The sequence below is a fragment of the Hypanus sabinus genome, chromosome 17 (assembly GCF_030144855.1).
Source record: "Hypanus sabinus isolate sHypSab1 chromosome 17, sHypSab1.hap1, whole genome shotgun sequence".
Taxonomy (NCBI): Eukaryota; Metazoa; Chordata; class Chondrichthyes; order Myliobatiformes; family Dasyatidae; genus Hypanus; species Hypanus sabinus.
The window spans coordinates 30,458,211-30,485,191 of record NC_082722.1 but is presented as its reverse complement, the minus strand read 5'-3'; the positions used below and the strand labels follow the sequence as shown (position 1 = coordinate 30,485,191).

The window sequence follows — 26,981 nt, the reverse complement described above, 5'->3', positions numbered from 1 at the left end:
TTCTATGACAACTATGATAATCCTTCATCCCAGACAATGTTATTAAACACTGCAGAATCAATGGGCAGAGACCACAGCAAGCATTAGCCATGTAATTACATCCAATAATTAGTTCTGTCTTGCAATGCAATTTAACCAAAGGATTACCAGAATTGTACACAGGTAGTGAAACTAAAGCAATGGTGGAGTATTTTGCTGGCAAGGAAAATCATTCTCAAAGTAAATTCAGAAATGATAAAAAACTTCTTAACAATCATCAAAAAATTCAGTTCTATTCATGGGAATAACATGAAGAAACACAAAAGAAATGAAGTTGATGCATTAATTAGTTACACAGCTCATTACCATGTCAGCCTTGGCATTGGCTATTTTAAGTTCTTTCTCTTTTATTTCAAGTTCTTTGCTAAGGGCCACAACAGACTCTGAGGCTTCCTTCAACTTCTGCAAACCGGTCTTCATTCTTTGGAGGAAAGAGGAAAAGCTACAGTATTTGTGCCTTTAATCAACAAAATGAAAACAGTTCAATGTAAAGGAGGCCGATGGCTGGCTGCTAGTCTAGTGGAGAATTTAGGGAATGCTACATTGCTGAAGTTGGAATCATTTGTATGCAATGTTACTCTGAGGGGCCATCAACATTTTCACCGGCATTGATAAGAACACATGGCATCTTTTAAAACAAGTTCAATAGAGTTCTTCCCATTGTCTTGCTCAGAATTTACTCCTAAATCAGCCTTATTATGGAATATCAGAAAGGCTTGGCAAAGGATATACATCTTCAGAATCAGAATCAGGTTTATTATCACTGGCATATGTTATGAAATTTGTTGTTTTGCAGCAGCAATACAATGCAATACATAATTGAAAAAAAACATAAATTACAATTATATATATATTTCTATATCTGTATCTATATACAGTACAAAAAGAGAAAAAAAGTGAGGCAGTGTACATAGGTTCATTGTCCATTCAGAAATCAAAGCATGCATAAAAGGCTTTGAGCTTATCTGGGAGTGAAACATCAGTCATTTCTGCTGTTAGGTTTTGCCTTGTAGGAAGTAATGGCCTGCAAACTCTGCTAGAGCTGATGTGCATCCAATTCCATCTCTAACTTCAATCAGAATTGTTTTCTCACTCTTAAAATATACTTCTGTAGATCATACTTGGACCTCAAAACCTGAATAATCACTGGTCTTGAACGCCACAGTTCTAGCCCTCAGCAGACTACAAATCTCTTGGTTCATGCTTGGCTTTTGGTTTGATATGTCTGGTATGTTCTCAAAAGCACATATTCATCCACAGGACTTTATGAAATTGGTAACAACTGTGGCATATTCATTCAAAGATGAATGCCTGAACATTGTCCAGTCCACTGATTCAAAGCAGTCCTGTAAGCACTCCTCTGCCTTCCTTGGCCATGCCTTTGTGGTCCTCACCACTGGTGCTGCAGTCAGTCTCTGCCTTTACACCTGTAGAAGTACAGTCACGTGATCAAACTTTCCAAAGTCCAGGCATGGGATGGCGCTGTAAGTATTTAGATAGCGATGTGGTGAAGTACGTTCGCTCCTCTGGTTCCACAGGTGCTCTGATGGTGGTAGATGGTCAGAGACTTCTTCAAGCTGGCCTGGTTGAACTCTACCGCACTGCTCATGAAGGTTTCAGGGTGCACAGTTTCATGACTGCTGATCACAGTGCTCAGCTCCTCCTGTGCCTGCTTGAAATTGGCCAGGGGTGGAATGTACCAGGATGACGGCAGGAAATTTCCTCAGCAGATAAAAAGAATGACACTTGACTGCTAGATGTTCCAGGCTGGCTGAGCAGAACTGATACAGAACCTCCACATCTGTGCACCTCAATGAGTTATCATGAAGCATACTTTGCCTCCTCCACCTTTAAGGGACTCAACTGTCCCATCTTTGTGGTGGATGGTGGAGCCTTTGAGTTGCAGCACTGCATTCAAAATGGTGGGGGTGAGCCATGTTTCCATGAAGCAAAGTACACAGCAGTCCCTGATGTCCCACTAGTATAGCAAACTGACTCTCAGGCCTTCAATTTTATTTTCTAGAGTGTGCACTCGCCAGCAGGATCATTGGAAGTGGAGGTCTAAGTGGAGGACTACATTTCAGACCAGCACACTTTCACTGACTCCTTTTTCTTAAAGGAGAACTGCACGTGCGACCTGAGTCTGCAATCTGGGATCTGCCAATTTTGAGGATTGATAGATTATTAAAAACATCTTAAGATTATGTTGCTTACTTAAGTGCCAATAGTTATGACTGAGGATTTCAGCTGCAGTAATCCTAAAAGGGAATATTTGATGATGCCCTTCAGAGCTGCATACAAAGAGTTGCAACTTTCTGGTGCCATCTTGGAGATTCTTGAGGCAGCAGGTAAAATTCCATCTTCTCCGAAACATACTGGTGTAATTCTACACTGCCATCATAGATAACATCTTCATATCAGCCATTTTTTTTTGGTGCAGCTTCCTCACATAATACATAAAAACTGCAGCAATTTGTCAAGACAGCAGAAAGGCAATTTTCTGCCATCTACAATCACATCAGAACTTGTATGTGTCCAGGATAAAGAAATGGGCTGGAAAATCATCATGGACGCTACCTACCCAGCAAATTGCCTTTCCCAAAAGCACCCCTCTGGAAAGTGCTGTAGGACAATTAAAACAAATAACTTCACGCCACCTTAAAAGTTTCTTCCCTGATTCTAGTTATACCTCCAGCCCATCCATCCTAACTATTACGTCAATCACTACACTGCACTGTAAACACTTTAAACAACTTTTTAATAATGCTGTTTACATTATAAACATATGCTGGTATTTATGTATTTATGTACATTTATTCCATATCCATACTTAAAACATTATTTTTAAATAATTCTTTTTAACTGTTAAATTTTTATGCATGTCACACCAACGCACCACAGCAAACTTCTAGTACATGTAAATGTAAATGACAAATAAAGTTTACTCAATGCCAATAAGACCAAGGATTTGATTGTGGTTTCAGGAAGACAAATTTGAGGGAACACATGCCAGTCTTCATCAATGGATCAGCAGTGGACAGGTTGAACAGCTTCAAGTTCATAGGTGTCAACATCTCTGAAGACCTATCATATTGAGACTATTACAAAGAAGGCGCAACAGTGGCAATATTTCATTAGGAGTTTGAGGAGATTTGGTATGTCACCAAAGACTAGCAAATTTCTACAGATACACCATGCAGAGCATTCTAACTGGTTGAATCACAGTCTGGTATGGAGGGGCCTCCCCACAGGATCAGAAAAAACTGTAGAAAGTTGTAAACTCAGCCAGCTCCATCATGGGCACTAGCCTCCATAGCATCAAGGACAACTTCAAAAAAGCAATCCCTGAAAAAGGCGGCATCTATTATTCAGGAACCCTGTCACCTAGGACGTGCCCTCTTCTCATTGCTGCCATCAAGGAGGTGGTACAGGAGCATGAAGACACACACTCAATGTTTCAGAAACAGCTTCTTCCCCTCTACCATCAGATTTCTGAATGCAATGAACCCATTAACACTACCTCAGTATTTTTTTGTTTTCCCCTCTTTTTGCACTCTGGTTTAATTTATTCTTTATATATACTCATTGTAATTTATAGATTTTATTATTATATTTTGCAATATACTGCTGCCACAAACCAACAAATTTCATGAGATATGCCGGAGATACTAAACCTGATTGATTGTCCTTGATTGAACATAGGTTGTCTTATAATTTCAATACTACCTTGGTGTAAACTGGCTATGGCTATCCCTATATTACAGCAGTAATACATTTCGAAAGTACTTCAGTGTTTGTAAAGTGCTCTTGAATGTAAGGCTGCTTTATTGATTTCTATCTTTTACAATAAACACATAACATGATTTTGAAAAGAGACAGAGAACACTTCCTGCAGGTCCAGTCAGTATACACCACCTGTCGGCCATGGACTGCAGCTCCATCTGTTTTTCTTGGTACACGGTATTGTAGCTCTGAATGAAGGACAGATAAGACTTGGGTGTAACATGGGTTGAACGCCGATACCTGTGAATGGCAAATCAATGTTAGTGACTGAACTAAAATAACAATTGCGGATTTCTGACAAAATTTGCTGGAATACCACTTAGCATCACTTTGTCTCAGCTAGTGCTGAAAATGTCTATAATAATTCCAACATACCTTCAACATTAGCACCCATATCTAATGAAACATAGAACAAATACATTCAAGTAGATATCAATTCTGTTGTGAGAATTAGTGTGCTATAGAAGCCAACTTATTGTTAACAGAGAATTGCAGGCCATATATACCAAAATGAAATTCATTCTTCTCTCCACAACACAACTGGCCAGAATGCAGGCTACTTATGGGTCAATGCTTCTTAAGTGCAATTCAACTCGAAATAAATAGCAAAGCCATAATGAAAGGCTAGAATTGTAAGTTTCCAGCAGCATCTACAACAGAATGATCAGACCTGGAAGGGCTTGTCAAATAAAAAATAGAGCTGAAGGAAAGCAGATTCTTTTGATGTGTTCTAGATAAAAGATATCTGCTGACCATATATGCTTCAGCATGTGGCTAAAGAGAGACTTGTGCAAGCTTCAAGTTAAAAAGTCAACATTCCTATGGATACCTATACAGTTTTTCTGAATCTTAGAGACTACATAGTTCAGTAAATACGTACACAATGCTGGAAGAACTCAGTAAATCACTGCTCTGGAACTTGGCTCAGGATTCTTGGAATTCTGAAATTATATTATTTCCTGTATTAACTGTGTATAAGTTATCACCTTTACGTGAATCATCAAGCAAGATGCATGTTGATTTAGATGTTCCTATATCATTAAGTGCAATCTACACTTCAGCAAACATTGATATAATTCTAATATTCTATAACAAGTTATAGAAACACAAGGAACCATTCAGCTCTTTATGCCTGCTCCAATATTCAATAAGACCATGGGTGATATTTTTTCCCTTTGGCTTCAGTTTCCTATAAGACTGTCATATCACTTAATTTCTAAAAACATACTGCCAACACCTGTCTTGACATTACTCAATTATCGAACCTCCTGGGTGGAGAATTCAGAAGATTCAAAACCCTCCAGGTCAAAGAAAATCTTCTCATCTCAGCCCTGATAGGTCAATCCCCTACCTTGAGACTGTAACCCATAGTTCTAAATGGCCAGTAGGAGGAAGCATTATCGCTGCATTTACACTGTTGCCTTGTAAGAATTTTAGATCTTTAAATTGGGTGACCTTTCATTTTTTTTTATTCCTACAGTGTGTTGATCTGGTCTGGTCTAACATTATAGTGTCATTAGTTATGACAAACTGTCTTTAAACTTCCACTTAACTATGCTGCAATATAGGGAAATATCATGTTTCACTGCATAACTTTGTGCATGAATGGTAACTAAGTGATTTGTGTACAACATCACTAAATCCTTCTGAAAAATATTGCCTTTCTACATTTAAAAAGTATACTACACTTTTCTATAAAGTGGGTGACTCATGAAGCATCCCTGTTAGCTCCTCACAACTAACACAGACCAGCTTGGTACATACGTTAACTCCCCCAACATGAGAGGATTTCAGATTTCCTGTTTGTGATTTTCTCTGAATTTACTATTTATTAATATTATTTAGCTGACTCACCTTTCAAAGTACAACACACATTTCTCTGCAACACCGTCATGGAAGGTACCCATGCACCCTACCACTTGCTGCTTCACGTCTAAGCTGCAATCAATCTCAAATGTCGACAAGAAGTGTTGAGATACTACAGGGAAATAAGAAATATTTTTTAAAATCTTAACAATAGCTTGCTGTTAAATAGTTGTTGTTTTTGTAGTTGCAATGGACTTTTCTGAAACTTTCCCTTCTGCAGCAATCCATCCCGTTGAGATGTGGGAGAGCAGTGAACGAAGCGACATACATAGTGATTTAAAATACTTTAATACCGGAAGTTTCATTTCACACAGCAAAATGACTCTCTGCTGTAATTTGGTTTTATATTACTTTGCAAATGTCATTACCCATGTCTGTGCCCGTTTGAAAGCTCGAGAAGAGCTTATTTGTCATTACCCACGTCTTCATTCATTAGATTTTCAAGAAGATTACCGTAATGGCATTTGTCATGAATGACGAGGGCAATAATCATAGATATCGTAGGACCATGATGCAGTTGAAAATTGGAATTTTATATTTCAACAGTTTACAGAATAATTTACGGGCCAAGTATGCAATTTGAAATTATCTTTTTTCTTTTCTACTTCAAAATAAACACGGACAAATTTTGTGCAAAATTGAATTGTTCGGTGTTCACTTAAAGTAGGTGCAACTAGTGACTGCACAGTCTATTTTACAAATCCTGTTTTACTGATCCATCTGATGTCTCCTTGTTGTAGTACTGCCATTTAAAATATTAACAATTAGGTTTTTTTTTTACATTCATTTTTTAAATGAATATTTCTTGTCCTATAGATAAAAATATATAGGAAATGTATATTGATGTTACTCTAATAAGCTTACTATTGTATTTCTGCCAGGATATTAAAGGGTCTTTAGTAGATTATTTGTTTCCAGTCCAAGATAAAAAACGAGTCAGCACAGCACAGCACTTTAGTATTTGATCCCTTAAATAAATTACATTTAACTGTTAAATGAACACAATGGATGATGAAATGTCTGAAGGCTGGAAGTAGCAGCGGCCCTCATGATTCAGTGGGGTACAGGAACCAATTAGGGTGCCATGATCGTATAGCGGTTAACATGACAGTTTTGCCGCTCAGGAGGTCAGAGTTTGGAGTTCAGTTCCAGTACCCTCTAATAAAGTTTGCTTGGTCTTCCTATGATTGTGTGAGCTTCCTTTGGGTGCTCCGGTTTGCTCCCACAGTCCAAACTCATACCAGCTAGTAGGCTAATTGGCCATTGCAAATTGTCCTGTAATCAGGCTCGGGTGAAATTGGTAGGTTGCCAGGCAGCGTGGCTGGGTAGGCCGGAAGGGCCTGGTACAGAATCAGAATCAGGTTTAACATCACTGGCATATGTCGTGGAATTTGTTGTTTTGCAATACATAATAATAAAAATTATAAATTACAGAAAGAATTGTGAATTTTGATTGAAGTTACATAATGCCTTGCACACTCTACAAAGATTCCCACCTGCAATTAGAGCATCCTTTGGCCAGCGACTAAACCAATCCATGGTACACCCAGAAATAAGTGCTGGGAACTTTAACGCTCGGTTTCGGAATTTTTCTCCAACTGGTGAAAAGCAAAGCACCACATGCAAGTTCTGCCGTACTCGACTCATGAAATAATCAAACAGGTTTTCATTGGTTGGAGATCGCCTTGGAAACTGCTGCTTCATTGCAAGTGTAAGATCATTGCAAATTTCATCTATTTCATCTCGATTAAACAGGTTGGAAACCTACAGAAGTAATTGCAACTTAAAAATTACATTAAATCTACCTGAAATTCACTCGATAAAATCCTACATAAAATCAGAACATAAATTTTCCACTGTTTGCATTCAATTGTCTGGAAATACTGTAAGGATTCACCCTTTGTGTTTAGCACCAATTATAGAACACTCAGTGGCTACTCTGTTAGGTACAGGAGTGGAACTTGGTGTGGTCTTCTGTTGCATTATCCCATCCACTTCAAACTTCAATATGTTGTGCTCTTCTGCACAGCACTGTTGAAACACATGGTTATTTGAGATACTGTTGCCTTCCTGTCAGTTTGAACCAGTATATTCTCTGACCTCTCTCATTAACAAGGCATTTTTGCCAATAGACCTACCACTCACTGTATGATTCTCTGTGAATGAACATCCCATGAGATTAGCAGTTTCTGAGAAACTCAAACCACCCCATCTGGCACCAACAATCATTTCATTGTCAAAGTCACTTAGATCATATTTCTTCCCCATTCTGACATTTGGTTTGAACAGCAACTGAACCTCTTGATCATAACTGCATTTGTTTATGCATTGAGTTGATGCCACATAATTAGCTGATAAGATAATTGCATTAACAAGCTGGTGTATAGGTGTACCTAATAAAGTGGCCAGTGAGTATATGTTGTCAAGGCATAAAACCAAAATAAAGAATATTTGCTATGTTACCACACTAAAATCAGGATTTTGCTTTGTTATGAAAGTTAAGTTTCGTAGATGCAGAGTTACTGTCCCCTCCCGCATGTTCTCAATGGCACGAAATGTTATAGGAAAATTAAAACGTTGATGCAGAGAGCTCTTACTCATGCGGTTAGGGCCTGAATGTTACCATCTGAATTCATCACTCTTTGAAGGTAGACTGAATCAACATTGTTAAACAGAGCCTACTCTGTTTAACAAAGTGGATTCTTGACGATGCTGACCCAACCATTAATATGATTTCCTCAAAGTAATTGGAAGTACAGTGTGTATAACATAGCCAAGTAGTCACAATGCCTGCAAATTCTTCACACAAAGTGAAATGCCATTGGTAAAACCTTTATTCAAGAATTCACAAACAAGGACAGAAGTAAAATTCCAAAATATCTGAGGGCAGAAAATGATAAGCCACACGTCTTGAGACGTGTCAAGGAATGTACCATACCTCTCCAGAGGAGAGAACATTGTTCAAATATTCCAGAAAAGCCTCATCCTTGATTTCATTGTCGGTAAAAATAAAGGTTACTCCATTTCCTTCTTGTCCAGCCATTTTGTACAGAGTCTTCAGATCTTCCAGAAGGTCTGAGGTACTGTATGATCTGAATATATACACAAGTTATACATACACAGCTGTAGTATTCTCCTATTCTCTAACTATTCTCCTACATATCAATGCTTTCTTCAAACATACTTAAAATTCTACTAATAATGCTCATTTCCATTCTTCCATAAATGTAATGTTATTGTTCAATTTGACTTATTGGCAGTCTGTATAATATAATTTCCATATACAAATTGTTATTAAAACATCGCTTCCAAGATACAGAAGTGGACATCCAAAATTATTACCAACATGTGAAGGTAGCAGATTATGGAGCACTGCTTTATTGTATTCTTTCATGCAGATTAACATCTGAGATAGAAGACTATAAACTAAAATTCAAAAGGAAAATTTGCTCTACATCTACCAATAATAGGAATTGTACTTCAAAGCTAGCAAAGTGATTCCAAAGCCATTCAAGACAATGAAAAATAGCTTTTAAGCACTTTTCCAGTGCAAAAGCTAGTTCTCTAGGCTTATTAACTATTACATAACTCCTTATAGCTTTAGTCATTAAAGATTTACCTGGTGAGAGTGATGTGGAATGTCTGGTACCCAGCAATAAATGATGTGAGTCTCGTAATGCTCTGTTTACCTGAGCCACCCACACCAACAAGCAGAGCATTACCCCGAGGTGTTCTGATGATGCGAGATATCTGCAAGTGAAGGACAAGATTAAAATTACAGACCTTTCACAAAGAAAGAATAGGTAGAAATACTTGCGTAAGGGATGAATACTAAGTACAAAATATTCAAATATGATTACTTGCACGAACAGCAACATTTCACTCCACAAAAATTAATCGTTTTTCACAATGCCTTTGATTTTGTAAAATAACTGAGCGCTTTCCATTCAGAGCACCATTCATTCCAACACTATTAGCCATACTTGTGGTTACAACACCCTTCCTAAATGTTTTTTCTTTCCATTACTCCCTCCTCTTTTAAAGATCTTCATTAACACCAACCTCGGTCACTAAATCTTCAGTAACAATAAATCTCTCTTTAGCACGGAAGCATCAGGAGATGGACAGACAAGATTCACAAAGATAATGCCAGGAATGAATGGTTTTGATAAGAAGAACTGAACAACTTGGATTAGAATAGAAAAGGTTGAGAGAAGATTCACCAGGATTGTCACAGAGTCAGTGTAGAGAAAGCCTTATTTCAGCCACGTCAGAGAAGTCCTTTTCAAACTCAGGTGTCCTTTTTTTGTAGACCATAAATGGTCTAGATTAAGTAAGAGGCTAGTGTAAATGTTGCAGCAAGAATTAAGATGATAAGCTGATAGAGACAGTGTGCAGGCATACTGCAGTCACCCAGACTGAACACAGCCCTTAAAAACCTAACCTGACTTTGCACAACCTTTCTGTTCAATGCAGGGACCAAAAGTCACCAGGCAAACCAAGCCAAAATTAACATCTAATGATAGCTTGCTGACACTTACTAACTACTGGACTGTTATTTTACTAATCCTTTATTGTGTAGATTTTATCAGTTATTATACAAATAATAACAATATACAATATATAATAACATTATACAAATAATGGGATTCAAAAGTGCACAAAGATTTTGTTGGATCAATACCTGTATAAAAATTGCCAATTTTGAGCTGTAACTTCAGAGCAGTTCAGCAACAGGGGCTGAAGTGTTCTCCTTGTGCACGAGTAAATAAAATGTGATTGACGAAAAGTGTGAGTTGTTTGGTCACAAAACTAGCAGATTGAGTGAACTGAAAATTGTTGATCTGCAGAAGCTTGCAGTGAACTCTACAACTGAAGTATTAAGAAAACATGTATGAAGGGGTTCAGTTCAGGGTGGTGGTCTGGGCTAACTCATTTTGTTCTTTTTAAACTGAGGTTGCAGACTAGATTCAGCAAAGGCTTTGTGGCACCTCCTGATACTGGCACTGAAAGAGTCAGTGAGTGTAAATGAGAAGTCCTCACACATCATTGCAAGCTCAGGTGGAGTTGTCCCTGGGTGTTAGAAACAAGCAACTGCTGAGGTTTTACATTCTGAGGCCCTAATGATACTGTCAACCATGAACAGCAAGTCAAATCTGACAAATCTCTCAGGAATAAAAAATAAGCAAACTTAAATCATATTATACCCATCAAAATGATTAGTGCTTTTATTTTGGTGCAGTAGCTGAAGAAAACCATCAGCTAGTATTCTTAGGGAATCCTTATGTCTTTCTATGAATTGCACCATGAGTTACTTTAAAATTTAATTAATTTATTTGTTTTATTTAGAGCTGCAGCACAGTAACGGGCCCTTCTGGCCCATGCCACCCAATTATACCCATGTGACCAAATAATCCAGGAAGCAGTACATATTTGGAATGTGGGATGAAACTGGAGCACTTGGAGGAAATCCACATGGTCTTGGGGAGAATGTACAAACTCCTTACAGAGAGCAGCAGGAATTGGAGCCGTCACTGGTACTACAACAGCATTTTGCTATTGTGGCACTATTGTGCCTCATCAGTGTGCCCAGTCTTTGATCCACAGAAGACTGGAGATACTGTTTCATTTTAATCTAATCTAAAACAAGGCAATGCCAGCAGTGCAACACTCCCCTCAGCATATCACTTAATAATCGTGTTGGTTTATGTGCTCGAGTAACCTTCCTTCTTCAAAATCAGAAGTAAGAGAGTGTTCTCACTGGGCTAAGTCTGAACCTTAAAATCAAATTTCAATCTAACCTAATTCATGCTTTTAAAATTGCTGTCAGTTCTCAACAAATTATATCAAAACAAACTCACATATAAAGGACAATCACACAATGCACAACTTTAAAGCAAGAACTGAACAATGCTGAGAAAATGAATTAATCCTGCCTCACCTTCACCAGGTGAATTATGGCATCCTCAAAGAAGACCAAGTCCAGGTGCCCCCCTCGTACAGTCTCATTGTATAAGAACATGAACAGATTCAGTCTCTCTTTCAAGATCTCCAAATTTTCAATAGCCTCATATACTTTCGGCATCTCATATTCAGTGTCCTCTGGTTCCTCTCCTGAAAAATAAAATAGACTGGATTGATTGCTCTACAAAGCTGTCCCAGGCTCAATGGGCCAAATGATCTCCTTTGCTGTGATGATTTTATGCTTCTATCATCAGAACTGCATAGATAATAACAGCAGACTTCTATAATCATAACTCACTTCAACTGAAACACAGCAGACCATAAGCAAAAAACCTGAGGTGAATTCCAGACACACACAAGTGAGGTGTGAGACTCAAGGCCATACACATACATCTGCATTGTGTTTAAAACATTGACCACAAGTATAAAGTAGGATTTCTAAAAAAACTGATGGTTGATATCAGAAACACAGTTACAGTTTTTGAATGTTCAATAGAATAAATTCCAAGTTTGCAAATGTTCAATTCCTTTGCCCTGCCAAGCCAGCCATGTACACCAGAGTGGTAAATCAGCTTAAATGATTGTTTATTGGAAGTGGCTGCCTTGTTCACTTCTCTTTAAAAATTTATGGTGTGATGCACCATCAATAACTCTGAGACATGGGTTAAGGTAGGCTTTTATTGGCTGGAAGAAAGCACAAGCAGCAAGTGACCATCACACGACATCCTGGAGACTGAGGAAGGGTCTGTACCTCCAATCACCTTCATACCGGGGTCAGTGGGAGGAGCCTCAGGAGCAGTCAGTGGGGGGGAGGCCTGTCCAGACAGGTATATGTAGTTCACCACATGGTGCACAAAAGAAAAGAAATGGGCAGAAAAAGAAACAAAGAACCCCTTTTGCTGCAAAATGCATCAAAAATGAAGAACAGTGTCAAGCAACACCCACAAAATGCTGGAGGAACTCTTGGATTTCCAGCATCTGCAGATTTTCTCTTGTTAGTGTCAAGCAACAACTACAATTGTAAATGTGTCACACAAATGGCATAAATATTAGAAGTCTGAATCAGATTCGCTACCCCTGATTTACATGACATGAAATTTGCTGTTTTGCGTAGCAATGGTGTGCAAAGACAAAGTTTATCTCATTAAAAAAAGACATAAAACATAACCCTTTGGATACTGTTGAGAGGAGGGATGACCTTGCTGGGGAATCTGCAGCAACCTGATCTCTAGCACGGAGTCTGTCACTGTGGCTGAGAAAGGAAGGAGGATGGGATACACCTGAACCCAAGGGGCACCAATATCCTTGCGGGCAAGTTTGCTAGAGCTGTTAGGAAGATTTCAACTAATTTGGCAAGGGGTTGGGAACTAGAGTGATAGGGCTGAAAATGGAGCAGTTAGTATTCAATAAGATGCAGTGTATACTGAATTGTGAGGAAGGACAGTGGGGTGAGTTAAAGTGAAACAGGGGGCCAAATTTAAAAAGGTTATGAATACAGGAGTGAAAGTGTTATATTTGAATGCACACAGAATACACAATAAGGTAGATGATCTTGTAGTGCATTTAGAGATTTGTCAGGTATGATGTTGTGGGCATCGATGAGTCATGGCTGAAAGAAGATCTTAGTTGGGAGCTTAAGATCCATGGATACAATTGTATTGAAAGGATGGGCAGGAAGGCAGAGAAGGTGGGGTGGCTCTGCTGGTAAAAAAAAATGAAATCAAATCCTTAGAAAGAGGTGACATAGGATTGGAAGATACAGAGTACTTGTGGGTAGAGTTAAGAACTGCAAGGGTAAAAAGACCCCGACGGGAGTTATGTACATAGCTCTAAACATTAGCCAGGATGTGGGCTACAAATTACAACAGGAGATAGAAAAGGCATGTAAAAAGAGCAAAGTTGTAATAATCATGGGAGTTCAATATGCAGGTAGGTTGGTGATGGATCCCAAGAGAGGGAATTTGTAGAAAGCCTATGAAATGGCTCTTTAGAGCAGTTTGTGGTTAAGCACACTGGGGGAACTGCGATTTTGGATTGGGTGTTATGTAATGACCCAGATTTATTTTGTGAGCTTCAAATACAGGACCCATTAGGAAACAGTGATCATAATATGATAAATTCAACCTGCAGTTTGAAAGAGAAGCTAAAACCAAATGCATAAGTACTACAGTGGAGTAAAGAGAATTACATAATAGAGGAGTTGGCCAAAGTTGACTGGAAAGAGACACTAACAGGAATAGCAGCAGAACAGTTTCTAGGAGCAATTCAAATGATGTAGGAAAGATACATCTCAAAGATGAAGTAGTAATCTAAAGGGAGAATGAGGCAAATGTGGCTGACGAGGGAAGTCAAAGACAGCATAAAATCAAAGGAGAGGGCATTTAACTGTGAGAATTAGTGGGAAATAGGATTTGTAAGTTTTTAAAAAACAACAGAAGGCAACTGAAAAAGCTACAGAGAGACAAATATGAAATATGAAGGTTGACTAGCCAATACAAAAGAGGATACAAAAATAATTTTCAGACATATAAAGAGTAAGAGAGGCAGGAGCGGATATCGGACCACTGGAAAATGACGCTGGAGAGGTAGTAATGGGGGACAAACTTAAGTATTTTGCGTCAGTCTTCACTGTAGAGACATGACGGAATGCCAGAAATGCAAAAGTGTTGAGGCAGAAGTGAGTGTCATTGCTTTTTCTAAGGAAAAGGTGCTTGGGGAAGCTGAAAAGTTTAAAGGTAGACAAGTCACCTGTACCAGATGGACTACAACCCTGGATTCTGAAAGAGGTAGCTGATTGTGGTGGCATCAGTAATGATCTTTCAAGAATCACTAGATTCTGGAATGGTTCCAGAGGACTGGAACATTGCAAATATCACTCCACTCCTTAAAAAGAGAGAAGGGCAGAAGAGAGGAACTATAGGCCAGTTATCCTGACTTCAGTGGTTGGAACGATGTTGAAGTCTATTCTTAAGTATGAGGTTTCAAGGTACTTGGAGAGACATGACAAAATAAGCCAGAGTCAGCAAGGGGAAATCTTGCTTGACAAATCTGTTGGAATTCTTGAAGGAAATAGCATGCAGGATAGACAAAGGAGAGTCAGTGGGTGTTGTTTGTTTGGATTTTCAGAAGGCTTTTGACAAGGTGCCGTACATGAGGCTGTTTAACAAGATAAGAGCTAATGTTTTTACGGGAAAGATACTGGCAATGGATAGAAGATTGGCTGACTACACGAGGCAAAAAGTGAGAATACAGGAAGCTTTTTCTGGTTGCTGCTGGTGACCAGTGGTGTGCCAACAGGGGTCGATAATGCATTTTACATCAATGATTTGGATGAAGGAATTAATGGCTTTGTGGCCAGGTTTTGGACAATAAGAAGATAAGTTTTGAGGAAGCAGGGTGTCTGCAGAACTCAGACAGAATGGGAGACCGGGCAAAGAAGTGGCAGACGGAATATATTGTATGTAAGTGCATGGTTACACCCTTTTGTAGAAGGAATAAAAGAGTGGATTATTTTCTTACTGTGGAAAAAATCCAAAATTCAGTGGCGCAAAAGCAATTGGGAGTCCTCATGCAGGATTCCCTGAAGGTTAACTTACAGTTTCAGTCATTGGTAAGAAAGGCAACTGCCCCTTACCTAAGAAAAGATGTGCTGGCATTGGAGAGAGTCCAGAGGAGGTTGATGAGAATCATCCCAGGAATGAAAGAGTTAACATAAGAGATGCATTTGATGCTCCTGGGCCTGTATTCACTGGAATTTAGAAGAATGAGGGGGGAATCTCATTGAAACCTATCATATGTTGAAAGGCTTAGATAGAGTGGATGTGGAGAGGATGTTTCCTATATTGGGGGTGTCTATGACCAGGGGGGCACAGCCTCAGAATAGAGGGACATCCATTTAGAACAAAGATGAGGAAAACTTTCTTTAGCCAGAGAGTACTGAACCTGTGGAATTCATTGCCATGGACAGCTGTGCAGGCCAAGTCTCTGGGTATATTTAAGGCTAAAGTTGATAGGTTCTTGATTAACTAAGCTGTTATAGGGAGGAAGCAGGAGAATATGGTTGAGAAGGAAAATATATCAGCCATGATGGAATGACAGAGTAGATTCAATAAGCCAATGGCCTAATCTTACTTCTTATGTGCAATACCCTGATTAACTTTTCTACTGCTATGCTGTGGGGTAGTTTATATTAGCAGTTTTTCTGTTAAAGCAGTGTGCCATGCTGGAAAGTGTGTTTTGGCTTTGTTTAAGGACCCATGTTGTCCAACTTAAGAACCTGAATCATCCACTCAGGATGGTGGGATGTGAGAGAAGGTTCTCAAGAGTTGTGGGGGAAAGTTTTCTGAACAACAGTAGTTTGGTTAGTTGTCTTCTAGCAGGAGATGTGATAAGGAGTAGATCAAGAGAGATGCCTGTAGGATTCAATCCAACGGGAAGATGCAATTGCAAGGGGTGCTTCACAAGATGACAGAGTCCAAGATGAGAAGCTCTACCAGTGATTGGAGATGTGAATTCAGTACCATGAATAACAGCTATACCATGCTTTTGGATGAGCTCCAATGGTCATGAGCACATTGAGACTGGTTTAACTATAATGGACCCTTTTTTCCTTTCTTTTAATAACTGTTTGATAAAGCTGAAATTAGTAAACATTCTTTCTTTATAATTTTATGCAGAGTATGATCTGTTATTTCTTTCCAACTGATAAATGTGTATGGTCAGTATTTACACAACATTCGCTCAGATCAAGGTTTCTTTTACTGGACTATCATGATGTTCCTGTTTGGTTGAACCCCAAATCATACAGACCCTAGACATATATGTTTATGAAAGGTGGCCTTCTCTTTGCTGAGTCTTGTGGCTGTTAGCCAAATTTGTATGCGAGCACAGTGAGAGGGTTACACATTTCTTAAAACTATTATAAATTACAGAAGTAACTAAATTGTGTAAAAAGAACAAGATAGTGTCAACGAACTATTTAGAAATCTGATGGCAGAAGGAAAGTAGCTGTTTCTGATCAATGATTCAAATGCATTGTACATCCTAGGTACAAATGAGTACACAAAAACTGTCCTGACCTGTGACTTCGGGTGGGTCACGTAAGAAATCTACAAAGAAGGTTTCAGTATCTGTATTGATGATACTCCTCACTTCTTCCCCAAATTCTTCAGCAGCAACATTCATCAATGCTTTACCAAACCATTCACAGTCCTCAGAGCTTGTAAAGCGATCAGCTACCACTCGGGTCCATTCGTGTCGCCAGAGCTTCAGAAGAATCTATTTAAAACATTGCATCCAAAGTGTCATGTTTGCAAATCTTTCAGAAGCTTGGTAATTCTCAAGCTACTTGACAATCAACGCATTCTTCTTCAAACACAGCCTCTATACAAAAGCACAGCAAACAGTACGATTCCACTAATTACTATCTGATTAGAGCCCAGCTCATTTGTAATTGGTAGAAGAAAGTATTTTAGACAAACATGATTCTATTTTGGAAGTTAATTTGCCAGCACTCCAGTACTGTGTCAAACTAGAATACAAGTTTTGGAATAGAACTGTAAACCTACAACTGCTGACTCAGAGGCAAAGTTTCACCTCTGTGTGTGGTCAACAATTTTATTGGACATCAGCCTTATATTTGCACTTTAAATAATTTGGAATATACACAGCTAAAAACCAGTCTTCTTCTCAGCCAACAAGAACACCTACAGAGCTAGTATTCTAAACATGCTGTTGGCAATAGACTCTACACTTTAAGGCTTTGGTAAGAGTCCTCTCAGATTCAAGTTCTGCCTTCAACTGTGGAGTTACCTGAGTTGTTGCCACATGAATGACCGATCAGATATTTGCATTGATGAACAGGTGTACCTAATAAAGAGGCCACTGCATGTAAAGGAATGTTTGAATAACAGGTCATTTGTGTGCACAACACTGCCGTTTCTAAGGTCACTACCTTTCAGGAAGGTATAGATTTACACTCCAAAATCCACTTGTATGTTTATCTTCCTAAGGGCTCTGCCATTTACCAAATACTTCCCTCTTACACTTGTCCTGCTTAAGTGCAGCATATCACACTTGTCTGGATTAAGCGCCATCTGACATTCTCCATCCATATTTCCAACACATCTTTCTCCTGTTGTATCACTTGACAATCTTCCTCACTATCCACAGCTCCACCAACTTTTGCATCGTTTATAGCACCTCTAATCAGCCCATCTGCATTTTCATTCAAATCACTTGTATATTATCATAAGCAACAGAAGTTAAAGTACTGATCCCTGTGGAGCACCACCTCTAACATACTACCTCTCAGTCCTCTATAGCCCAGCCAATATTTTGGATCAGTCTACAAACAGGAATCATGTTGAATGCTTGACCTAGGTAAGTCCATATAACCAACATCCACTGTCCTAATCTCATCAACCATCTTTGTCACCTCTTCAAAAAACTCAATATAGTTAGTAAGATAACCTCTGCCACATAAAGCCATGCTGACTCTTCCTAATATGTCCATACTTTAACAGACATAAGTAAATTGCAGTTTGCAGTTGATTGTTTAATCCACATTATTAAACAGAAAGTTTTACCTCTTTGCAACAAATGACCTCTGCTGTAGTGCTGAGCATGCCCTGCCAGATTCTGGAGAGGTCTCGTAAATTGAACACATAATGAAATTTGGCTGGTGTAGGAAGCATCTTAACTTTAACAATTTGCCAGAGTTTGCGTGTGATGGGAACAAGTTGAGCTGCCAGACCCATAACCTCCTCAGTAAACCCACGCTGTCTGCAGAAATGTCCACCTGCAATCACACCTGCAGCCAACAAGAGATAATTCCATAACAGAAAAAGTACACTTTCTTAACTTAAAAGATCATTTATTCACCAACTAATTCTAAATATTGAACAAAATATTTTGAACACTCTCCAAATTAAAATTTTCAAACTTTTCACATTTCTTATCCTTGCTGTGAATGCAGTATTTTTGTGAATCAGGTTAAATATGCAGTTTATATGTGAATGCTGGCATATTGCAATGTTATTTGTCAAATGCTCCAAACCATTCTGCCTTACTTACCAAAGACTTTGTCAATGGAGATGCTTGAAGACAATGTACAATTAAAAATGGAGAAATGCCTTTTCAGCCTTTGTGGAATATCATTCCGTCCTCCACCAGGGTGGATCATTGCAGCAATAAACTGCACGTCCACAATATGTGTGAACTCTCCTGGCTTCTCTAGGTTATAGAATCCACTCTGTTCAATCAGCTGCCTCAAGATTTCATTGGTTACCTTAGAAAACGGTAAGACATTATGTTACGAACATTTTCCTGTTACTATTTTCCTCAACTTCAAGCCCACAATAAAAGTTTCCATTTCAACAATGCAGGAAAAATATTCATTATATTGATGGAAATACAAATGCTTTAAAATGGAAATAGTAATCTTTTATAACCAAAGTTGTGAAAGTACATCAAGATCTGTTTGCTCTACAATGCTGAAAGAGTGTGACTAACTCCACTTGCCTGGAATGAGAATAACCTTCAAAATATTCAAGAAGCTTGACGCCAACTAGAATAAAGCAGCCCACTTCATTAGTAACTATTCACTATTGTAAGTGTTCACTCCCTCCACAACCAGTACAATACGCTTGCAAAATGTACCATTTACAAGATGCACAACCTCAACTCACCAGCACTTAAACAGGCCCTTTGGCCCAACTTAACCATATTAGTTCCTCAATCATGAGGAGGATTAGGTCTCAAGCCACAGTGTCGCCTGTTTACAGCTGCCCAGAAGAGCAGCATCGGAGTGAGAACTGGTGCTTTCCACCAGAGGCAGTTCAGCGTAGTGTCCAAGCTGGATTTACTGCTGTCCCCTAGTGTTCAGTGTGCAGAAGACAAGCTGGATTGTGTTGGACTGCAGACTCCTACAATACTCATGGACTCAGGATCTTGGACTATATTTTTTTGTGTGACTGTATTTTACTGATATCTTATGTGTACTTATATGTGTTATATGTGCCTTGTGTTGTGTCTGACTGTTGGTACTGTGTTTTGCAACTTGGCCCCAGCATAATGCTGTTTCGTTTGGCTATATTCATGGTGTTTCATGTATGGCTCAATGACAATTAATCATGAACTTATTTGTCTATGGTTGGCCCATATCTCTCTAAACCTTTCCTGTCTATGTACCTATCCAAATATATATTTTTGAAATGTTGCAATTGTGCCTTCTTCTACTATCTCCTCTGGCAGTCCATTCCATCTACCTACCACCATCCTGTCCCCTGGGTTCCCTATAAATTCCTCCCCTCTCAACTTAAATCTATGCCCTCTATTTTTTAGCTTGCTTCCTCTAGATAAAAGGATGTATTTATCTAGCCAACTACACCCTTCATGATTTTATCTCTATAATCTCTACACAGTTTATAGAGATAAAATCATGAGGGCCGTAGATAGGGTGGATAATTACAGACTTTTATGATTATTAAATTTCCATAAAGTCAACTCTCAGCCTCCATCACTCCAGGAGAAACTGCCCCTGTTTATCCAATCTTACATCCAAAGTTGCTACTACAAATAGTCCAGTTAATGCTAGGAAAAAATGTGAGGGTGACACATAACCACCAATTCTAACCTGGTCACTAGGAGTACACATTGAAAAGTAACTACATCATTTAACCAAATACAGTCTTGTCAACAAGTCAACAAGACTATTACAAGCTGATACAAAAATTGACAACGGAGAAGAAAACTGATGTTAATTTTTTTCTTACCTGATCACCCCACTCATTAATAATAGGCATGCTTATATCATCAATAAACACAGTCATTGCTTTTCCAGCTTGAGGTCCATAAACGTTTCCTATCCTTTTGTCCACATAACTTTCAATAGTTCTCTGGTGAAAAAGTCAAAATACACATAGTTAATCTGACATTTGAAAATTCTAATGGGCTCCTCAGCTGTTTAGCATATGATCTAAAACTCTTTGAAAATGTCCAATTCCATTATCCAGATTTAACACAGAACTTGGTCCAGACTCCTGCATCTGCAGTCCATTATGCTTCCCTTTAAGCTGATTTGGAATCAGAGTCAGGTTTAATATCACTGGTATATGTCATTGAATTTAATGTTTTGCAGCAGCAGTACAGAGCAATATGTAAAAATACAGTAAGAAAATATTATATAAGTAGTGTAAAAAGAGTGATGTAGTTTTCCTTGGTTGGTTCATTGTCTGTTCAGACATATAATAGCATAAGGGAAGAAGCTGTTCCCAAAATGTTGACTGTCTGTCTTCAGGCTCCTGTCCCTCCTCCCTGATGGTAGCAATGAGAAGACAACATTCCTGGGTGTCAGGGATCCTTAATGATTGATGCCATCTTTTTCAGGTATCACCTTATCAAGATGTCCTCAATGTTGGCGAGGATGGTGCCCATGATAGAGCTGACTGAGTTGCAATTTTCTGCATCTATTTCCGGTCATATGCTATAGCTGATGGTGATGCAACCAGTTAGAGTGTTCTTCAGTGTGCATCGGTAGAAATTTGTGGTGTCTTTGGTGACCTACTCAAACTCATAATGAAATAGAGCTGCTGCCATGCTTTCTTTGTAATTGTATCAATATGTTGGGTCCAGGATAGATCTTCAGAGATGTTGACACCAAGGAGCTTGAAACTGCTCACCATTTCTACTGTTAATCCCTCAATGAGGTCTGGTGTGTGTTTCCTCAACTTCACCTTCCTGAAATACACAATCAGTTCCTTGGTTTTATCAACACTGAGTACAAGGTAGTTGGTACAACGCCACTCAACCAGCTGACCTATCTCACTCCTGTACGCCTCCTCATCACCATCTGCCAGCAATAGTTATGTCAGCTGCAACTTTGTAGATGGCTTTAGAGCTGTCCCTAGTCGCACAGTCATGGGTGTGGAGAGAGTAGAGCAATGGGCTAAACGTGCATCCTTGAGGTGCACCAGTGTAGATTTTCCCGATCCACACCAACTGTTGTCACCTCATGAGGAAAGCAAAGATCTTGTTGTAGAGGAAGATTCAGAAGCCCAGATTTCAGTTGTTACTGAATGGAGAAACAGATCTCAAACCAGCTGATCAACTTAACTTTAAAAAGCAAAGTTAATACTAAAAGATGGGCAGTGAAATGGAATCAGAGAGGAATTGAGACAGATATTGATTCAATAACAACAAACAATCTGCTGGAAGAACTCCGCAGGTTGAGGAGTGTCTGCGTGAGGAAAAGAATCATCAACGTTTTGAGTCAAAACCCTGTATCAGCTCTGAATTTGTTCAGCAAATTGTTGCTGTAAATTCGAGCATCTCCAGTTGAATTAGCTTTTACACGAATTACTTTTAATTACTTTTAAAGACTTTTAATTTATTCTTGCATTTTATAAGCTACAGTATTTTCAACAAGATCTGTAGTTCACCTGCTTATCACAGTAACAAAGGGATACTTATGCAAGAATAAGAATCATGATAACTTTACTGGAGCTACTGCAAAATCAAATGTGCAATAAATAGTTCACCAATAAACTTAATATTCAATGTTCTCTTAGTACCTTACTTACTTACTATGATGCTAGAATTAATGCAATTTAAATAATAATCAAAGGTATTTTGTTCATGAAACAGATAATAGAGATAACAGGAATTATTCTCCAAAACAGCTTCTCTGGAACTTTCCATCTATCCCTGATCATAAGCTTACAGATAGTCACACCAAACAATCCTTCAAGAGGTGACAACATTGAAAGGAACAATTACTGCCCCAGGATCCATACTACATAGCTGAAATATGGTAAAAGCATATTAATTTATTTTTGCTCCTTACCTGAAGCAGTAGAGGTGTAGTGGCTGAGGAAAAATTAAGACTTTTGGGCAGGTGAGTCTCAGTGTTGTATTTGGATAGGTAGCTTTTTATGATCACCGTCTTAGCAGTTCCTTGTTCACCAATTAAAAGTACACCCTGTGAAAAGAGATCAATGAAAGCTATCACCGTTCAATATTTTCTCATAGCCTAAGAAAAATGGATTAGGATTAAGAAAAAGGATTAGGAAATTAATTAACTGCTAGGCTTCCCTCTAGAAGGAGAGTCAGGGTTTTCATGTAGGCACCAAGAATGGGCAAAATTTCTCAATGAAAATACTTGAAGAAAAGTTAATTTGCCAAATCAAAATTGCCATAGTTTTCACCCCTAAAGGTACAAACACTGACATGAAAGCGGCATTTAGGATATGAAAAGATACTACTGGAACCCAAAAAAACACCTGAGCTAAGGACTGGAAGCCACCAAAATAAGACCATAGCAAGCAGTTTAATATTGACTTCTACAGAACTTTAGTTCCCTTCTCGTGTAGTTCACCTACCCTCCCCCCTAATGTTCCACCCACTAAAAATACTTTAATTAGATGAACCTGAACTAATAGGTATCATGATGCAAGACCAGAAGCCAGTGTCACTGATGGTAGAGAGAACTTAGCCTTTCTATCATGGTAAGGAAACAGGGAACTACTTCACTATTTTTTTTTTGCAGGGCTATCAGTACACTGTAGAAAAGCCCTTAGAAGCTTTGAAAGTGGCAAAAGCTTCTCTCCAGCTTTGCCAGCACCAAAAATGTTATGGATCTTTAAGCTTTTAAATGTATCAGACATTCAGAAGCATTTTAAGCAGTTAAAAATTAAGTAGGTGATAAAAATATATTTAAAAATTATATTAAAATTAAATACAAAAATTAAGTTAGGCAAAGATATAACATTAATGTATAAATATAAAACATTAAACTAAATAAAACCAATTTTTTAAATATTAACATAATTTCTTTACTCTATTAAAACAATATTATTAAAAACAAAATTAAAATAAAACACTATTAAAGTAAGAACTTCACGCCATGTTAAAAGTTTTTTCCCTTAGGCTGTTAATCCCCCATGAAACCCCACACTCTCTATTTCCTCAGTTACTGCACTGTAAGCACTTGTAACTTGTTATAATACTGCTCACATTATAATTATATGCTGGTATTTATGCATTTATACACATTTTATTACGTATCTGCAGATTAACCTCAAACTTTATTTTAATATAACTGCTTATTCTTTATAATTGCTGAATGTTGCCTTTTTGCTGCATGTCTTGCAAACACACCACTGCAAATTCCTATTACATATACATGTATATGGCAAATAAAGTTAATCCTTGATCTTGATATCCACAACTGCACTATCCCCATTGAAATCAATATTTCACTAAGTTCTTTCATAACTTGAGCTGTGCTAAAAATGATTTTCCATGCATCATTATGGAAGTGAAAACCTTAAATTCACTCAAGAGGATGTTAAGACAGCAGAATGAGATGGCATGCAAAGCACAGGCTATAATGTATTTCCAGCTTGTGGAATAAAATATACATTATATCTGTTAAACATCAAAACTACTGATGCTGGAAATCTGAAACTAAAAGAGCACCATTTGTGGAGAGAGAAATACACTTAAAATTTCAGTCAATGCAGTTTCATCAGAAAACAAGTGGCTTTCAAGTTGCAGAGAAGGAAGGGTGGAAAGAATAAAGGTTGGAGAGCAAGACTATCCAAGTGATGCCATTCTGCTGGTGCTATCTAGTTAGTTACACTGGAGAAACAAAAGGCAGATTGGTGCAGAACATTTCGCTTAAGTACAAAAGTTCATCCCTGAGCACTTTACACATTAATTCTTCACCCTATCCCTTTCTGGCCATTTTGCCTTCATCCTACACTGATTCAACAAATCTCAAAAAGAGCTCGAGGACCAGCAGCTCAACTTCTGACTGGGAACACTGCAATCCTTAGAACTCAACAATTTCAGAAAGTTATTCACCTCATCTCAGTTTTTCCTCTCTTCACAGATGCTACCTGATATGCTGGGTGTTTCCAGCATTCTCTTTACTTTCAGATTTTTAGCAATGTCTGCATCTCACAGTTCCAGCAGGTCATTTTGTATTTTCTTTTTAACTGATATCATTTAAAACCAGTCACTTCAGGCAGATGGAACTCATCAGCCATGATTGGCAGCTCATCTAGGAAAAGGAAAACTCTGATCTCAAATCTCCGCTGCCTTGTGGCGATACCCACTCATGGGGAAGGCTTCCGGAGTAAATCCAGAGGGAAAAATCCAGAGCTGGAGTCCTACATTGAGTTCAAGGCTGCTGGTACGGGTTGATCAGTCGCACAGAGAGGGAGAGCTTACTACATGGGCAACAACTTGCTCCCCATATTGTACTGTCCGGGCTTTGTACCTAGACAGCTAGGACACAATATCCACAGTCAACTCTGACTGACAGAGGCCCTCACAACTGATCTCACTCATTTACTAACTAGATGACACCAAATGTATTGTATCACCTAGACAATCTTGGTTTATACTTCATGACTTTGTCCTCTCTATCCCTTCCCCCTTCTACAATGTAAAATCTATTTTTTTTTCACTTTACTGGATTCCATGAATGGCTGTCATCAGGTGCCATCTGACCTGCCAAGTTATTCTAGTGTTCTCTGCTTTTATTTTACATTACAGGTCCTCCCCAGTTTATGAACATCTGACTTATGCACAGCCCATATATAATAAACCAGCATTTGGTAAATTGGCAGGATGGACTTGCTCGCTAGCTGAGGGGCTGCAAGCATCTCTGATACCTGGGAACTCAGTTTGCAGCTGTATTTCCAACTTGTGAACTGCCCAGGAATGGAACTCTGCTCTGATGCAGGAAAGATCTGCATTATGAATTCTGCCCTAATGCAGGAAGAATCTGAATTACGATCCAGTTCTGATGAAGGGTCTTGGCCTGAAATGTCAACTGTTTACTCTTTTCCATAGATGCTGCCTGGCCTGCTGAATTCCTTCAGCTTTTGTATGTGATGCTTGGATTTCCAACATCTGCAGACTTTCCCTTGTTTATGATTTTCAACTAGTGTTGATATCCTATGCCCTGTATTTCTACTCCCATATGATAAGTAGTTATTACAAACCAACCAGTAGTAGGTAGTATGTTTGAAATACCTTGCGCTGTTTAGCAATAATATGAATGAGAAAATTAGTCCTGATGTTATCAATATTTGGCACGAGAATTGATCCGTATTCTGGAATGGTATCTATTGGATAAATGTACTCTTCTACCTGTGTGTTCCAGTGTATCCAATTCCCTGTGAAACACAGAAATATAAAATCAAAGAAAACAGGAGTAAGCCATTCAGCCCTTTGAGTCTATTGCCAAATCCAGTATACCGTTCCTGCTTTCTCCCCATTCCTTACCCATAGGAATGGGATCTAAATCCTTCTTGTATGCACTTAATAATTAGGCCTCAACTGCTTTGTGCAACAAAGAATTCTATGATTTATCTCTTACTGTGTGAAGAAATTTCTCATACCAATTCTAAATTGCACACCTCGGGCTGTGAGTGCTAGTTTTCAGCAATCAGGAATATCCTATAGCTAGATTGTCCAGTCCCATCAGCATTTTGTAAGAGTGAGGTCTCCTCTCAATCCACTAAACTCTGGCAAATACAAACTCAATCCTGTCAATCTCTCTTGCTATGTTAAAACTACTATCAACACAATATCCTTCTTTGGATAAGGAGTCCATACTCAAAGTGAAATCTCATCAAGGCCTGGACACCTTTACTATGGCATCCTGCATTCAAACCCTTGCACTATGAAGGCCAACATCACTAAGAAATGCTTTAACATAAACACAACTGCAAAGAAACAACTGATGCAACTTTTTAATGTAAGGTGACTTATTTCCATGTTATTTCAATAAATTTACCGAGTAACCTGTAAAACAAAGCAATTGCTAAATGAATGACTGAGATTTATCACAAAAGATGAACAAGTTATTGTTAGGCACTTACAGACATGTTGATACTACTGAATTAGTTATCGTCAAGTTTTATTTGTTTAATTTCATTCTATTCAGGAAACTAGATTACCGTAAAGTAACAGAGCACAAAATGAGATAATTCAATTAGTAAAATAGGCATAGACTCCGTAACATACCAATTAATCCCACTCACTATCTCTTTGCTTATATTACCATATTTTTCTTCTTCAAGCATTCAGATATCAGCTTTTTGAAGGTTACCATTGAGTATGCTGACACTGCACTTCTCAGCGATGCAATTCAAATGTACTCAGTTTATTGCTTTTGTTTTGACTGAGCGTTTGGATATCTCCCAGAGGCAGCTGTTGTGGGAGATAAAGAAAACTCTCTTCAGACCCTTTGGAGCTCTTAGAGATAAAAGGGACCAGGGCCAGGGCAAAGACCTCCAATATTCTTTTGTATCAGC

General features: G+C 38.5%; 1 protein-coding gene across 1 annotated transcript in view; it reads right to left on the bottom strand.

Annotated features, from left to right (window-relative positions):
• Positions 1-26,981, bottom strand: part of LOC132406620 (dynein axonemal heavy chain 5-like) — a 180,312-nt gene that overhangs the window by 45,309 nt on the left and 108,022 nt on the right. The window contains exons 46-58 of the mRNA XM_059992430.1: positions 25,696-25,838; positions 22,496-22,630; positions 20,427-20,549; positions 18,727-18,940; positions 18,240-18,463; positions 16,731-16,929; positions 11,630-11,802; positions 9,308-9,438; positions 8,627-8,780; positions 7,185-7,452; positions 5,677-5,800; positions 3,955-4,062; positions 346-460 (exon numbers count right to left, since the gene is read on the bottom strand). Of these exons, the coding sequence (XP_059848413.1) occupies positions 346-460; positions 3,955-4,062; positions 5,677-5,800; positions 7,185-7,452; positions 8,627-8,780; positions 9,308-9,438; positions 11,630-11,802; positions 16,731-16,929; positions 18,240-18,463; positions 18,727-18,940; positions 20,427-20,549; positions 22,496-22,630; positions 25,696-25,838 (2,111 nt within the window). The remainder of the gene's footprint in view (positions 1-345; positions 461-3,954; positions 4,063-5,676; positions 5,801-7,184; positions 7,453-8,626; positions 8,781-9,307; positions 9,439-11,629; positions 11,803-16,730; positions 16,930-18,239; positions 18,464-18,726; positions 18,941-20,426; positions 20,550-22,495; positions 22,631-25,695; positions 25,839-26,981) is intronic.